Source organism: Pleurodeles waltl, chromosome 1_2 (genome assembly GCF_031143425.1).
Source record: "Pleurodeles waltl isolate 20211129_DDA chromosome 1_2, aPleWal1.hap1.20221129, whole genome shotgun sequence".
In the NCBI taxonomy this organism is placed as follows: domain Eukaryota; kingdom Metazoa; phylum Chordata; class Amphibia; order Caudata; family Salamandridae; genus Pleurodeles; species Pleurodeles waltl.
Genome location: NC_090437.1, coordinates 714,007,649 through 714,024,748, shown reverse-complemented (window position 1 = coordinate 714,024,748; position 17,100 = coordinate 714,007,649). Strand labels below are relative to the sequence as shown.

The 17,100-nt window shown below is 43.7% G+C and overlaps 1 protein-coding gene across 1 annotated transcript in view; it reads right to left on the bottom strand.

Moving 5' to 3' along the window:
* LOC138303648 (uncharacterized) overlaps window positions 1-17,100 on the bottom strand; it is a 670,623-nt gene that overhangs the window by 539,422 nt on the left and 114,101 nt on the right. The window contains exon 6 of the mRNA XM_069242952.1: window positions 16,223-16,322. Coding sequence (XP_069099053.1) covers window positions 16,223-16,322 — 100 coding nt within the window. The remainder of the gene's footprint in view (window positions 1-16,222; window positions 16,323-17,100) is intronic.

Below are 17,100 nucleotides of genomic sequence, written 5' to 3'. Positions count from 1 at the left end.
TGGTGCATCCCCAGAAGTCTGTGAGTTTGCCCTTTTCCGGGCTGCCCCTACTACCACCGAGTCAGGTGTTAGTTGTTGTGTGATGTACACAGGGTCCGTAGGGGGAGGTTTGTATTTCTTCTCCACCCTAGGTGTGATGGCTCTGCCTTTGACAGGGTCTTGAAACACCTGTTTCGCGTGTTTTAACATGCCTGGTAACATAGGCAGACTCTGGTATTGGCTATGTGTTGATGACAGTGTATTGAATAAAAAGTCATCCTCTATAGGTTTTGCATGCAGTGCTACATTGTGAAAAGTAGCTGCTCTGGACACCACCTGCATGTAAGCAGTACTGTCTTCTGGTGGCGATGGTCTTGCCGGGTAGCAATCCGGACTATTGTCAGATACTGGTGCATCATATAGATCCCATGCATCTGGGTCAACCTGGCTCATCCCTGTGTGCGTTGGTGATTGCATCATTGGGGGTGTTGCAATTGGTGACAGTTGTGGTGAGTGCTGTGGCGAAAAACGTGGCGGAGTTTTTTCTGTAGCCACTTTTGCTTTTGGCTGTTTTTCTGTTTCTTGGAAAGCGAGTTTCCGTTTCATTTTAATTGGGGGAAGAGTTCTTATTTTCCCTGTGTCCTTCTGAATATGGAGCCTTCTTTTTGAATAGTCTGGCTCTCCCATCTCTAATTCTTGTCCAAATTTATGGCCTTGTAGTTGTGATCAAAGGCCTTGCTCTTCTGAATAGGAGCTCTGTTTCGGCTCCGAGGCTGGGTGTTTCGGCACCGGAACCTTTTCCGCAGTCTTTTTCGGCTCCGAAGCCACCTTTTTCGGTTTTGGGGTGCCTATATCTCGGTGCCGAGTTTGGTCGGAGCCAGTATCTCGGTGCCGAATAAACTGTGTGCCGGTATCTCAACCAGAGTCGGATGTCTTCGACACGTGTGTGCCCTTTTTCGGTGCCGATGGTTGGTCACCGTGCTTACGGGTTCAGCCATGGCCTGCCGGTGGTGGTGTCCCCTGGGCTTTCATTATCTTTGTGTGATTTTTGGCCGGGGCAGTTTTACTCATGGTTTGTTGCCTCGCCGGCTGCTCACTTTCGGCCTCGTCCGAGTCCGAGTCAGGAATGGAGAAAGTCTCCTCTTCTTTGACGTCGTGGTGTCCTGCCGGCGTCAACGCCATTTGAAGCCTTCGAGCTCTCCGGTCCCGTAGCGTCTTCTTCGACCGAAATGCCCAACAGGCCTCGCAGGTATCCTCTTTGTGTCCGGGGAACAAACACAAATTACAGACCTAATGCTGGTCTGCATAAGGATACTTATTGTGGCATTCGGGGCAGAAGCGGAATGGGGTCCGTTCCATGAGCCTTGAAGACGCACGCGGTCAGGCCGACCAGGCCCCGCCGGGGAGTGGAAGCCCCGAAGGGCTACCGGAGCTCTTCTTTTCTTCGGTGTCGATCTGCTATTACTAACCCGATACCGAACGCAAACAATACCTTCAAATTTTCCGAGATTTAACTAACTTTCCGAACCAAAACACAGAGTGAAGAGGAACACGTCCGAACCTGATGGCGGAAAGAAAACAATCTAAGATGGAGTCGACGCCCATGCGCAATGGAGCCGAAAGGGGAGGAGTCCCTCGATCTCGTGACTCGAAAAGACTTCTTTGAAGAAAAACAACTTATAACACTACGAGCCCAACACTAGATGGCAGGATAATGCACAGCATGTGTATATGCAGCTACACATGCCATCGAACATATATATATATATATATATAGTTATTTATATATATATATATATATATTGACAATATCTTGCTGGGGGCTGTGCAGGCTATTCTGTCAGATATCCTGAGAGGATATCTCCCAATCTGGGTTCTTCCCTTCGCGTTCCAGAGGTTACTGTGGCAGATTCAACAAAGGTGTCAACAGAGGTTCTCATGCCTTCTCTTCTCAATTCATAGGTAAGACCCTTTCCAGAATTTCCTTTATGGGGCAGGTTCAGTCATTTCATTCACAACAGGGCCATTATCTCCACATATATATGGGTACTGGAGACCATGAGGGGATATCACATAGAAGTGGTGCAGAATCCGATTCAGTTCCCCCCTCCTCATTTTTCCCTAGAAAAAATGGCCTTAAAAAAAAAAAAAAATCAGAAATTCACGAAATGTTGGTGAAAATGCTATCGCTCCCACTTTTCCTCATCCCAGAGGCTTTTGCCGTACCATTTTCAATATTTCAAATAGCCTGCACAGTACCCAGCAAGATTTTGAAAAAAAAAAAAATATATATATATATATATATATATATATGTATGGAAAATGTCACTTACTCAGCGTACATCTGTTCGTGGCATGTAGTGCTGCATATTCACATGCTATGGATAGCTCTTCCAACATCTAGTGTTGGACTCGGAGTGTTACAAGTTGTTTTTCTTCGAAGAAGTCTTTTTGGAGTCACGGGATCAAGCGGCGACTCCTCTCGGTTTCAGTGCGCATGGGCATCGACTCCACTGTTAGATTGTTTTCCAGCAAAGGGTGAAGGAAGGAGCGATAGAGTATAGGAATACAAAGAGATGTCCATGCAAATGTAAATGTATATACATATGTACAAATGTAAAACTTAAACAAATGCAGGCTTCCGGGGAGGAGGTAGGGTGCATGTGAATCTGCAGCACTACATGTCACGAACAGATGCACACTAGGTAAGTGACATTTTCCGTTCAATGGCATGTGTAGCTGTAGATAAACATGCTATGCATAGACTATAAAGCAGCTAGTCCTGCCAAAAAGCGGTGGCTGACCTGTAGGAGTTAAAGTTGTTTAAAATAATGTCCTTAAGGCAGCCTGGCCTACAGTGGCATGTTGCTGTGAGAGCAAATCAACACAGTAGTGTTTTGTAAATGTATGGGGAGTTCACCATTTGGCTGCTTTACATATCTCAGCCATTGGTATGTTCCCTAAAAATGCCATGGATGCACCCTTCTTTCTTGTAGAATGTGCTTTAGGAGTGATCAGATTTTGCTTTTATGTAGCATGTTTTTATGCATCTAACAATCCATCTTGCTAAACCTTGTTTTGATATAGGATTGTCTTTATGTGGTTCTTGAAAAGCAACGAAAAGTTGTTTTGTTTTTCTAAAATGTTTAGTTCTATATATATAGTACATAAAAGCTCTTTTGAGATCTAGGGTATGAAGAGCTCTTTCTGCCACAGAGTCTGGCTGTGGAAAGAAGACTGGCAATTCCACTGTTTGGTTGATGTGAAAAGGAGATACTACTTTTGGTAGAAATTTTGGATTTGTTTTAAGTACAACTTTATGTTTGTGTACTTGGAAAAAAGGTTCCTCAAGAGTGAACGCTTGTATTTTACTAACTCTTCTTAAAGAAGTAATAGTTATAAGGAAGGTGACAGTCCATGTTAGAAATTGTATTTGACAAGAGTGCATGGGTTCAAAAGGTGGTCACATGAGTCTGGTAAATACTATATTTAAATTCCACAATGGAACAGGTGGTGTTGTAGGTGGAATAATACACCTTAATCCTCCCGTGAAAGCTTTAATCACAGGAACTCTGAACAGAGAAGTGTGATGAATATTCCTTAAGTATGCCGATATTGCACTTAGGTGTATTTTGATGGATGAAAAAGCCAAATTTGATTTCTGCAAATGAAGTAAATAGCATACAATATGTTGTATAGATGCTGTAAGTGGATCAATGTTTTTAGATTGGCAATAGAAAACAAACCTTTTCCACTTGTCTGTGTAGCATTGACTAGTAGTAGGTTTACGTGCTTGTTTAATTACTTCCATACATTCTGGTGGATGCTTTAGATAACCACATTCTATGACTTCAAGAGCCAAATCGCTAGATTGAGTGCATTGGGTTTAGATGCCTGATCTGACTTTTGTTCTGTGTTAACAGATCTGATCTGTTTGGGAGTTTGGAATGTGGTACTACAGACAGATCTAGAAGTGTTGTGTACGAATGCTGGCGCGCCCATGTTGGTGCTATGAGTATCATGGTGAATGACGTTTGACGTAGTTTGCTGATTAGAAAGGGAAGGAGTGGGAGAGGGGGGAAAAGCGTAAGCAAATATCCCTGACCAACTGATCCATAGAGCATTGCCCTTGAATAGGAGATGTGGGTGTCTAGATGCAAAGTTTTGGCACTTTGAATTTTCGCTAATAGGGAATAGATCTAGGTCTGGTGTTCCCCACTTTCGCAGGTGCTTTTGAAGTACTTGGGAGTGAATCTCTCATTTGTGCGTTTGTTGGTGATTTCTGCTTAGGAGATCTGCCAGATGATTGTCTATCCCTGGAATATATTGTACTAGTAAATTAATTTGATTGTGAATTGCCCATTTCCAAATTGTTTGGGCTAGAAGGGACAGTTGAGATGAATGTGTCCTGCCCTGTTTGTTGAGGTAACACGTGGTTGTCATGTTGTCTGTTTTTATGAGAACATTCTTCTGTTTGAGAAGAGGTTGAACTGAAACGCTTTTAGGGCAAGAAACACAGCTAATAATTCTAAGTGGTTTATGTGTAGGTGTTTCTGTTTGACATCCCATTGCCCTTGAATGGTCTGATTGTTTAGGTGGACTCCCCAACCGATCATTGATGTGTCTGTTGTGTTTATGGTCTGAGGCACAGGGTCTTGAAACGATCGCCCTTTCATTAAATTGCTGCGATTCCACCACCTGAAGGGACATATGTGTTTGGCGGTCCATCAACACTAGATCCTGAAGTTGACCGTGTGCCTGTGACCATTGTTGTGAGAGGCCCTGTTGTAAGGGCCTCATGTTTAGTCTTGCATGTGGGACTATAGCTATGCAAGATGCTATCATTCCTAGAGTCTTCATGATAAATCTCACAGTATATTGTTGATTTGGCTTTATGAGCGGGATGAGATTTTGGAAATCTAGTATCCTTTGTATATTTGGATAAGCTAGGGCTAGTTGAGTATTTAAAATAGCACCTAGGTAAGGTTGTACCTGTGTTGGTTGAAGGTGTGACTTTTGGTAGTTTAGAGTGAACCCTAGGGTGTGCAAGGTTTCTATCACATAACAAGTGTGTTGTTGGCATTGTGTAAAATTGCTTGATTTTATTAGCCAATCGTCTAGCTATGGAAAGACATGGATGCGTTGTCTTCTCAAGTAGGCTGCTACTACTGCTAGACACTCTTGGAGCTGGTATTATGCCAAATGGCAACACCTTGAACTGGTAGTGTTTTCCTGCTATGACAAACCTGAGGTATTTTTTGTGAGATGGATAGATGGGTATGTGGAAATACGCATCTTTGAGGTCTAGAGCCGTAATGTAATCTTGTTTTTATAGTAGTGGAATAACATCTTGCAGAGTTACCATGTGAAAATGCTCTGACAGGATGTATAGATTGAGGGGCCTGAGGTCCAAGATGGGCCTGAGGATGCAGTCTTTTTCGGGAATCAGGAAGTACAGTGAGTATACTCCTGTCCCTTGTTGAGAATGTGGAACTAATTCTATTGCTTGTTTTAATAGTAAAGATTGTACCTCTTGTTGTAACAGAACTGTGTGTTCTGGGGACAATTTGTGATATCGTGGTGGAATGTTTGGAGGGGTGGAGATTAATTCTAGGCAAAAGCCATTGCGGATAATTGATAATACCCAATTGTCTGTGGTGATATTTTGCCAATGAGAGTGGAAGTGCTGTAGTCTTCCCCCCACAGGAGATTTGTGGAGTGGAAGGGAGGGAAGGAAGTCACTGTTTAGGTTGTGTTGTGGTCTGTTTAGAGGTTTGGAATTTACCTCTGTTCCTGAAATATTGACATCTATAGGATCCTCTAAACCTACCTCTTTGATTTTGGGATTGTTGTCCCTGATTGTTTTGGAGGTGGAAGCATCTGAGGATTGTGGCTTAAAACCTCCTCTAAACTGTGGTCTGTGAGAGGAGCCTCTGTATGGGGTGGTGTATAAAGCGCCCATTGCATTCACAGTATCTGAGTCCTTCCTCAGTTTCTCAATAGTGGTGTCCACTTCTGGGCCAAAGAGGTTCTTCTTGTCAAAAGGCATATTAAGTACTGCCTGTTGAATTTCTGGTTAAAACCAGAGGAGCACAGCCATGCATGTTTTCTAATTGTGATGGCAGTATTTAAACTCCTTGCAGCTGTATCAGCAGCATCGAGGGCAGATCTTATTAGAATATTGCTGATAGCTTATCCCTCTTACACCACTTGTTGTGCTCCTTTTTGATGCTCCTCTGGGAGATGCTGTATAATATCTTGCATTTCATCTCAATGGGCCCTATCATACCTGGCTAGAAGTGCCTGAGAATCTGCCATTCTCCACTGATTTGCTGCTTGTGTGGCAACCCTTTTCCCAGATGCATCAAATTTTCTACTCTGCTTAGGAAGCGGTGCGTCTCCTGATGACTGGCTGTTTGTCCTTTTTCTTGCCACACTGACTACTACTGAGTCTGGAGGGACCTGATGAGTGAAGTAATCTGTGTCAGTAGGGGCAGGCTTATACTTTTTTCAATTCTAGCGGTGATCCTAACTTTGACAGGTTCATTAAAAATTTGGTCTGCATGTTTAACCATTCCTGGCAACATTGGGAGACATTGGTACCTGGAATGAGTAGAAGACAGTGTATTAAATAAAAAGTCTTCTTCTAATGGCTCAGAATGCATGGTTACTCCAAGATAAGCTGCTGCCCTAGATATTACTTGGGTGTATGCAGTGGTGTCTTCCGGAGGAGAAGGTTTTGATGGATAAATGTCAGGATCATTGTCCGGGATGGGATCTGGGTCATAGAGATCCCATGGGTCTGCTGTATCTCCATGTGAGTATAGAGAATGTGGTGGAGAAGGCAGTGGTGGTGGGCCATTCTGAGGTGAGAAAGAGAGCTGTGGAGATTGAGGAGGAGAAGTATGGAGATCTAGTGGCTTCTCCTTTTGTTTTTGCATCTTAGCTGGTGGTTGCATAGAGTCTAGTTCCTCTTGGAAAGCCAGCTTTCTTTTGGTTTTTAAAGGAGGTGTGGTGATGATTCTTCCGGTCTCCTTATGAATATGGATTCTGGACTGTCTCTCATCCATAACCTGTAATATTGGTTCAATCTCAGGCTCTTCTTCAGAAGTCTTATGAGATTCCATGATTGGCCTTGCAATCTGTTTTAATTTTTGGGAAAGTCATTGTTCCTCTGTATATGAGGATTTTTTCAGATCCGAGGTGTGTAGCTTTTTCGTTCCCAAAAAAGTAGTCGGAGGTCTCGGCTCCGAAGCCGACTGCCGAATTTTGGACTCCGAGGAATGGGGTCTTTTACTGGAGTCTGAAGTGGTGCCTTTATCAGATTTGCTCGACTCCGAAGTGGACGGAGGAGTGGCCTTTTTCGGCGCTGACCCTGAAGGACAGTCGCCAGCAGACTTTTTTCAGTCCGAACCATGGCCTTCCGGCAGTGGTGTACCCAAGGCCTTTGAATGTTTTTTGTGCAGGGGTGTAGGGCCAGACGTACTCACATGCTGGCCAGCTGTGATGGGTCTTTCGTCTTCCCATTCCTGTTCGGAGTCTGTGTCTCGGATGGAGACTGCTGTCTATGCCTGCTCTTCCTCCATGACGTCGAGATGTTCGCTGCTTTTCGAGGCCATTTCGAGTCTTCGGGCTCTGCCATCTCTCAGGGTCTTCTTTGATTGAAATGATCGACAGGCCTCACAATCTTCCTCCCGATGGTCTGGAGAAAGGCACAAATTACACACCAAGGGGGTCATTCTGACCCCGGCGGTCTAAGACCGCCGGGGCCAGGGTCGGCGGGAGCACCGCCGACAGGCCGGCGGTGCCCCGCAGGGCATTCTGACCCGCGGCCGTCAGAAGAGGCAAACCGGCGGTCTCCCGCCGGTTTACCGCTGCCCTTTGAATCCCCCATGGCGGCGCAGCTTGCTGCGCCGCCATGGGGGATTCTGACACCCCCTACCGCCATCCTGTTCCTGGCGGTTCGCCCGCCAGGAACAGGATGGCGGTAGGGGGTGCCGCGGGGCCCCCGTAAGAGGGCCCCGCAAAGTATTTCAGTGTCTGCTAAGCAGACACTGAAATACGCGACGGGTGCAAACTGCACCCGTCGCACCCCTGCAACTCCGCCGGCTCAATTCTGAGCCGGCGTTCTCGTTGCAGGGGCATTTCCTCTGGGCCGGCGGGCGCTCTTTTGGAGAGCGCCTGCCGGCCCAGAGGAAATGTCTAAATGGCCGCCGCGGTCTTTTGACCGCGGTGCGGTCATTAGAATCAGGCCCCAAGTGTTGGTCTGTTTAGGGGTACTTCACGTGGCACCGAGGGCTGAATCGGAATGGAGTCCGATCCATCAGGCTTCCCACGTGGTAGGCCCAAACTGGTTTTCTGAGGTTTTCAGAATCGAAATCTCGGAGCGAAAGGAAACATGTCCGAACCCGACCACGGAAAGAAAACAATCTAACAATGGAGTCGATGCACATGCGCACTGAAACTGAGAAGAGGAGTCACTCGATCCCGTGACTCCGAAAAGACTTCTTAGAAGAAAAACAACTTGTAACACTCCGAGCCCAACACTAGATGTTGGAAGAGCTATGGATAGCATGTGTATCTGCAGCTACACATGCCATCAAACATATACATATATATTTGTTTTTTACAATACCGTGGTGGAGACTGTGCACGCTATTTGAAATATTAACACCCTGATTTCACTGAGCTTCTGGGATGCAATAATTTTTGGATCTGAGGACTTACCTCCTCTTTAAGCTTCATTGCTTCCCCTTGGGGACAGATTTCAAATGTTTCTTATTCCACCCCCCCACCACCATTTTTCAGTGTGTCTCTAATGTGTCAGACTATGAACAACTGGAGACTGATTATGAGGCATATGGACATGGAGAGGAAGATGATGGCTATTATATCGAAGATAGCCTTGTTGAAGTTATTGATCAATCAGTGCAACAATCTCTGGGCACATTCGCAGGCTCTCCAACCTATTACTAAGTGCTTAGAAGAGTTTTCTAGACACCCTCTAATTCTACTCCTCCCTCTCTTTCATCAGGGTGATCCCAAAACCCTTCTCCAGTGATTGAGGACTCTCCCTGGCCCCATTCAGAGTCCCTTGCCAAACTCTTCCAAACCATCCTAGAAGAACATACCTATAGCTCCTTGTCCCCCCCAGACAGTTCCCCCTGACACTGACTCAGACACCACGTCTTCCCAAACTTCAGACTGCATCAGACTGTCTAAAGCCAAACGTAAGAGGTCAGCTAGCCCCATTCTTGGTATGTCCTTTTCTTCCTCTGCTCACAATCCCTTTGATTTTGAACCTGACAACATTGTGCATCCCAGGTCTTCCAACTGCTCACATTCACATTCCCCTGCAGTGGCTGATTCTTTGCAGGCTCACCTGTGAAAAGGTTTTGATGAAGAGGTTTGCAAGCGCCTTTGTGGGGAGTGCCCTCGTCCCGACCTACCCCACAAGACTGCAGACATCCCTGACATTGATCCTGCCATGGTTACCTTCCTTAAAATGTATTTCCTGGATCCCAAAAAAGGCATCAACAGGGCCCTATGGGCTTGTCAAGATAAGTTTTTAGATGTTTCTGACTCACTTGCCAAAATCCTAGAATTGGCTCTTCGTGCACAAGGAAGGTACCAGTGTGAATCTGGATGTACTGGCCGGATGGGCTCAAGGAGCAGTTTGCCTTCTTGGCAATGCTTCACTCTTGCCTCAGAATGTCACAAATCGGTCAGAGTTAGCCATGTCTGATGCCAGCCCACTGGCTGAGGGCAAACGCTTTGGTGAACGATTTGTCAAAGACATTGGTAAATTTGTCAAGACATTTAATGCCCTGGATAAAGGCCAATCATCTTTAAAACATTTTTTTCAACCGCTTTTTAGGTGGGCCAGTAGAGGACGAGGAGGTTTGGCTGGCCGGGCCTTCAACCAAGGTCCTCAGAGACTCTATGGTTTCTGACGCTGTGGTTCCTGACAGGATGTCTCCCAATCTGGGTTCTTCCCTTTCCACTCCAGAGGTTACCGTGGCAGATTCAACAAAGTTGTCAACAGAGGTTCTCATGCCTACTCTTCTCAATTCATAGGTAAGCCCCTTTCCATAATTTCCTTTGCAGGGTTGTTGCCAAATGTTCCTATACAGGACATCTGTTGAATACTTCATTCATGAAATGGTTGCATTTGCCTTTTGGTAATTTTCTGTTTTTTATCCACCCTGGAATGGTAGAATTGTTTAAATTAATGTTCATTTCAGGATCAGATCAGAAGCAGGAGTAAGTAATTCTGATTTTAAGTCTCCGGAAGGGATTTGAGTCTTCTCTATGGCGGATAGATGCGTTCAGTCTGCTTATAGTCCTAGAGTTCCTTTTTGGATGGTTCCAGTTGGTTATATGTTATTTTGGACTTTGGGTTCACAAAAAAGTGGCAGTTAGATGGTGCTTTACTGTTTTATGGAGCATATACTAACATGATTGGTGGACTGTGGTTGGGGGGAGTGGTGTTTTGACTCATGGGAAATGTAGTGCTGTGTTTTATTTTTTCTAAGTCTTTCAATGGCTGCTGTTTGAGTAGTAAAGAAGGGGAAAGCATAACCCTTGCCCCTGTGTTCATAACAGATTCGTAAATTCTTGTCACAAAGCTAGAAATGTTTTTATCCCATTAGTGTGTGACTTTCTGGGGTGACTTGATAAAGTTTCAACTGTCAGTTACACTGAGTCATGTGACCTAAGGCAAGCTGCAGGCACACAGGGCTAAGAGCAGGAAAATGCCAACTTTTGAAAAGTGGCATTTTCAAACTTGTAATGATACATTTGACTTTACCATTAAAAAGGGTTTATCATTACAAGTTCATAGGTACCAAATATGATATAGCTACCTCCTCTGGTTTAGGAATTACAGCTTTGTAAATGTAATAAGATATCCCCAATGTTAACCTATAGGAGGGTTATGCCTCACAGTACTGAAAAACAATATGGGAGTTGTTCACTACTAGGACATGTAAAACATAAAAGTACATATCCTACCTTCTAATTACACAGAGCCCTGCCCTATGGGCTACCTAGGGCCTACCTTAGGGGTGACATATGTAATAAAAGGTGAGTTTAGGGCTTGGCAAGGAGTTTTAAATACCCCTGAGTCGACACAGCTATGGGACACTGGATTCAGGCTGCAATGGCAGGCCTGGTACATGTCTTAAGGAGCTACTTAAGTGGGTGGTACAATAAGTGCTGCAGGCCCACTGGTAGCATTTAATTTACAGGCCCTGAGAATATAGTATACCACTCTACAAGGGACGTACGTTTAAATTAAAAATATCCATATGCAGATCAAACCATGTTTTAGGGGAGTGAGCACAAGCACTTTAGCACTGGCTAGCACTGGTAAAGGGCACAGTCAGCTAAGGCCAACTGAGCAAAAATCCAGAGAAAATGGAGGCAAGCAGGAATAACGTTTGGGACAAGACGACCCTAAGGCTGACAGGTCTAACAGTATGCAAAAATATTTTTTAAAGTAGTGCCTCTGCCAAAAAAGAAAGAACGGAATTGCAGCTCTATTTCTGACTTGTAAAACTGGTAGGTAGACGAAAATGCTGCCAAAGCTATGTTATTTTTTTAACGAAATGCTTTTGAATAAAGCAATGTTTAGGGGGAAAAAGGTCCACCCCAATCGTAATATGTGCATTTACAGAAAAAAATGAAGGTGAGAGTCACCAAAGCCAAGACATAAGAAATCTAAACCTTATTAACTAGTATTTTTAGCCAGTATTTAGATGAAGGTTCGCTGCATGGTTTGGAACAGCTGTTCTACCTGCATTGAATACTTTTTTTGGTATGTGTTTAATTTTTTCTCCATTACATTTGAAGGACTGCTAGCTCACTGGAGGTGTATCAGGTGTCTCCTGTACTGTTCATCTGGGTCGAATTACCCCAGGAAAACCCTCATCATGAGTGAGGGTGGCTGATGCCCCTTTATGACATGCTTTGAGATGACTGGTGGTGGTGACAGAGTAGTTGAGGATTAGGATGCAAGCATTTTACTTCTCCCTCTCTGGAAAGTCTACCTAATAGTTCTTCCTTTGAAGGAACGACCCGTCCTCGATAGCTAGATTATGTTGTTTAAACTCACATGAGTGATATCTGCTTGTGTGTGCTACGGTGTGAGTTTGTTTCTGTGTCTTTCACCCATAGGAAGAGAGAAAGGTAGGAAAATTAGAATGAAAGTGGGACACTGACCAAGGAGCACAGCAAATATGAAAAAGAACCTGCACGAGTGAGATATAAACAGAAGTCCAGGGCTGCAATTAAAACCAGGCATTGCTGGTAATCGACAACTTTGGAATTTGCCAGTACTGGCGGCGGGCTCCTAAAAAAATATTTTTGTGCACTCACTTATTTTATATTTTTTCATTTTTACAAATTAGGCACTGCTGCTGGCTGTCGTTCTCTGTGGTGGACAGAACAGTCTATGTTCATCCCTGTGCTCAGAATCCTTCTGTCCTGAACTAGTCTTGCCTGTTTGGTGGAGGTTGGAGGCATCCCCTGCTTCTCTTCAGTACCGCCTCTGTTCAGTGGAGCCGCAGCCAGCAACACCATTTTCTGGTAGGCTGATTGTTGCCTAGCATCTGTATCGGTCTGGCGAACTTGTCTAACCTTTCACTTTGTTTCAGGAACAAGTTAAAATTTGGACAAAAAGAAGAGAAAGAAGATGCACATCTCCCTGTTTCGAAGAGTCTTGAAATTCTGAATAAAACAGACTTTTGGAAGGATCTGGGTACCTACCCTGGGCACAATGGAGGGAAAATACACATTCATTGAGCGAGAAACCTGAATATTGCTTGGACACTCAGGCACAGAGATCCTAGCAGAGTTATTCCACTGTTAGGTCATCATTTTCCCATCACCGGAGGCCGAGTCTGGATTTTTTAAGACCACTGTTGTGACCTGTGGAAGAAGAGGGCCCTGGGCTGCCCTACGAGGAGACGAGCTGCCTTAAAAACTTTGGAAGATCTACACAAGGGCCGGCAGACTGAAGTACCAGAAAAGAAGTGTCAATTAAGTGAGTCACGGAGATTCAGAAAGCAATTTCCTTTTTCATTTCTGCCACCCGTGCCCCATTACACCCTAATACCTTAGTGAGCCTGTATCTGCAATTTCGTACGCACAAACCACTATCTAATGTGGTATATGAGAACACTGGCTTGAACCACCATCCTGATTTCAGAACCATTATGCCCATCTCCCTAATTTCTAAGGTTTTGGAGATTTCCCTGTTTTTAGCTTCAGTTAGTCCTTAAATCCAATGTCCAGTGCCCAACTGGAACTGGTGGAGCCTTGGGATTCAGTGAGCGTCCTAATCCAATGGGTGGCTTATGAACCACAAAATATTGGCTGCAACCTGCTAGTTTTGAGATAAGGTCTACAAAATACTGGTACCACTGGAGAGGTTATAATGTGAGCTACGTCACAACTATACTACCACGTTTGGCTTAGACTAGTTTAGTCCTTAATTGAGCTCTACCTCAAAATCGTTCATGTCTGGATACTGCTTATCAGACCGAGTTACCATTGAATTATATCACAAGAGTACTGACGCCCTGAACTCCAACAATGTCTGCCTTTCCAGACTCTTTGTGTTAGGGTGGTGAATATCTGTTTTAGATACAGAAACTTACTATTTTTAAACTGGAAAATCAGCAGCTAAGACTTCAGCCCACTAAACTGCCCAGGACCAGACAACTCATAGCAAGGTTGGTACTAGACTTTTTTGTCTGGCATCTCCGTCCCACTGGCACAGTCACTGTCTGCAAACACTGGGGTAAATCCAGAGGGTTCTAAAGTCCCTCAAGTTGATTCTACTGTAGATCAACTGGATAACCTAGCTCTAAGAACAATCTTATATAAAATCTAGTGCAACATTTTTAAAAACTATGAACATTTTCGGGCCCCATCTAAGCTCCAGAAGGCACTGCCAACGTCTGTGTTTGATTTGTATCACATTTTAACTGTTCTTTTTATATGGCTATAAATTAGAGTCGTATTCTTCTTGGACGTTCCTGCACTAGCTGTGACTGGAAATTTTCAAGTGTGCCGTCCACTACCTGAGTTTCCAACCCCCACCGCCTCCAACAGTTAGACTTCATTCCTCATCTTTGGTGCACTTGGAGAATCAAATGCCAAAGGAAGTAACTTTAGTATCCAATTGCACTGCAGATGTATTGGTGGCTGTAAGATAGCAGTTGTGAGCAACAGTACCCTCACAAGAGACGTCGCAGTAAACCAAGATCCTCGGGTACCCCAATAAAAAGGCCTCACACCATTAAATGGAAGAAACACAAGTACTAAAACACATCACAGAAGCCCAAATTTGAGACCTCTACTGAATAGGGACAGAATTACATTAAGCACTCGGGTGGTGCAAATTTGCACTGAAACACTAATATTAATTAACGTGTTACATATTTGAAGGGTCCATAGATAACCAAGTATTAACATGAATAATCACAGATTGTCGACAAACAAATATGCTGAGATCTTGACTTTTTGACGCAATTGTTGCAATTTTGCATAATCAAAAGTCAATGTTTATTTGTAGCCTATGTAGCAAAATACAAACATTTATTTTCGCTGGTGCGGAAACACAAAACAGTGCACTAATAAAGCAAGTAATAACCTGCTAAAGAGCATCTTGGTGAAAATTGGCACATTTTCATCTATTTCAGAAAATATAGGGGCAATGATAGCCATTGCATTATGTCTTAGCAGAATTTTAAAGAATACCTGCCATTTTTGTTTCATTTTATCCCTTTAAAAGAGACTAATATATACAACTGGCAACCTGATGACAGTTTCAAATTCAGTGAGATTTGGATTATGTGCACAAATTCTGTTCGCCTAGTAACTATGAACAAACAGCCTCTGAATGCATCTTTCCATTCTCTTCTGCGGCCTCTTTGCTGGTTGATTAATGCCGCAAAATGATTTTGCCTTAACCTAATTTCCATCTTTTATATCTGAAGGCTTAAAGTACATACTCCATGCGAAAATAATACACTGTCTATTTTCTGCACTTTTGTACAGTGCAAACCCTTATGAAATAAGACTCAGAAAGGGTTTGAGGCAAAACATCTTTGCTTCATTATTTATAATGAAAGCAAATAAAATGGATCTCTCAATACTAGCCACAAAGCAAAATTGTTTTTTCAGAAATTACAAAATTTCATCAAACAAAAACATCTGAATACAGTACACAATGGTAGCACGCTGTACATAAAAAATAAAATATAGATAGGAAGCTCAATGGCACCTTTAAAAAGGCATTTTTCACACAGACAATATGTCATTGGCACTCTCCCTAATTAGTCGATTTGAACAAACCCCTACGCCACAATAACTTGGATTGTTCAAATTATAACAGCGAGTTTTAAAATTCAAGCTCACTGCCCTGTTATCTGACGATCTGTCAAGGAAAGAGAATCTGAAGAGGGGGTTTGGCTACAGTCAGCAGCTAACTATGAAGCGTCCAATCAAAGCTTGTGTGACATAATTTGCAATACCGAATTGGATTCTCACAGGGTTGGTGATGGTCAATTGTTTTTTGTCTGCTCTTAAGGGGAAGGCAGACACCTATATTGAGAACAGCATTCATAGTTAGGGGTCAAACGACGTGCCGAAAAGGAACAACCAGTCTCAGGAAACTATTCTAGTCTGCTACTAGAAGAACACATCCACAGACTAAACACACCTCGCCACCTGTTAACTATAGGGTTCAGCTGTGAGACTGAGTCAACTTGCAACGCAATCCAAACTTTGTGCATATCATTCAGTGAAGTATTATCGTGACTATGTCAATAAGCTATCCTTGACGATGGCTGCCTTTCAACATGTGGGAGTGGCGAACGTGCATGAGTTGTCGTAATTCTTCCATCCATGGCAATAGATCGAGTGGTAAGAGTACTTCACGTTGCAAATCCTGTCTATTGTGGTTTCTCTTTACCCGGCCTTTGTTCTATTGCCACTGACCCCATCAGCCACCCCGCACAGAAGCAAAGAACTCATCGGGGCCATTAACTCCTTGTAAAACATCTGAAGGACTGGAATGTCAAGAGCAACCAGTGAGTTGATTTAAAGATTATACCCACTTACAAAGATCAAGTTTTACAAAGATATTTAATGTAGTTAAAGTACTACAAAGACTTAAACACAAGTCCTAAAACTCAGTGAGAAAACCTTGCAAATGAAAGAATATTCACCATACCGTGTGTATAAGGGGTCCCAACACAACACTGCTGTCAACACATCGTCCGGTCACTACAATATCAGCTCCAAGGTCCAGTGCCCTGCTAATTGGCCTGGCTCTGTAAGAAACAGTAGAAAGGCTTACGATTTAATCATTTACATAAAGGAATATGTATCACATTATGAAGGAGTGAGTTCTAAGCAAACTTATACATACAAAACGTACAAAGCTAGCACAAGCAGTTTTACTGTTCACTTTTTTTAATACTTTGCAAAACACTAAAATGTAATTTTAAGTCAGAATAAGATAATACAAAGAGCTGCCTGTCTGCCTGTCAAGGAATTAATTTCTGCTTTTTCGGCAGTAACAAAAGAAATAGTTTGTTATGCTCACTTCAACAATTGGTATTAATTGGCCAACTAGTTAGTTATTAAAACACTAGAGGCAATCATTCAATCATTGTGTACGCAGCCCATTCTACAGGACAACCAGCACATTATTTGTTTGAATCATAAGTTGAAACTCTGAGGGCTGAGGTGGTGTTGGCATAGCTAGCTTATTTAAATGACAGAGGGCCCCATTAAGAGTTTGGCGATCCATGGCCTGCCATGGTAGTGGTGGCAGTACACCGCTGCAACTTTGGCTGTCAGACTGCTGTATTATGAGTATGGCAGTCCAACCACCAAAGGACCGCCAGGAGACCGCCAACACCTCCATAGTCAGTGCAGCAGGGCCCGTGGCAGCCAATGTCGGAGATCCCAGCATTGGGACCGCCATGGCCATTACGACCTGCAGGACAGCCAAGCTATCAATGGCGATCCCACCACCATGGAAAGGTTGGCGGTCAGGCAGGTAAGGAGCCCAACACGGGGGGCCTCACTGGGTACAGGCCCACT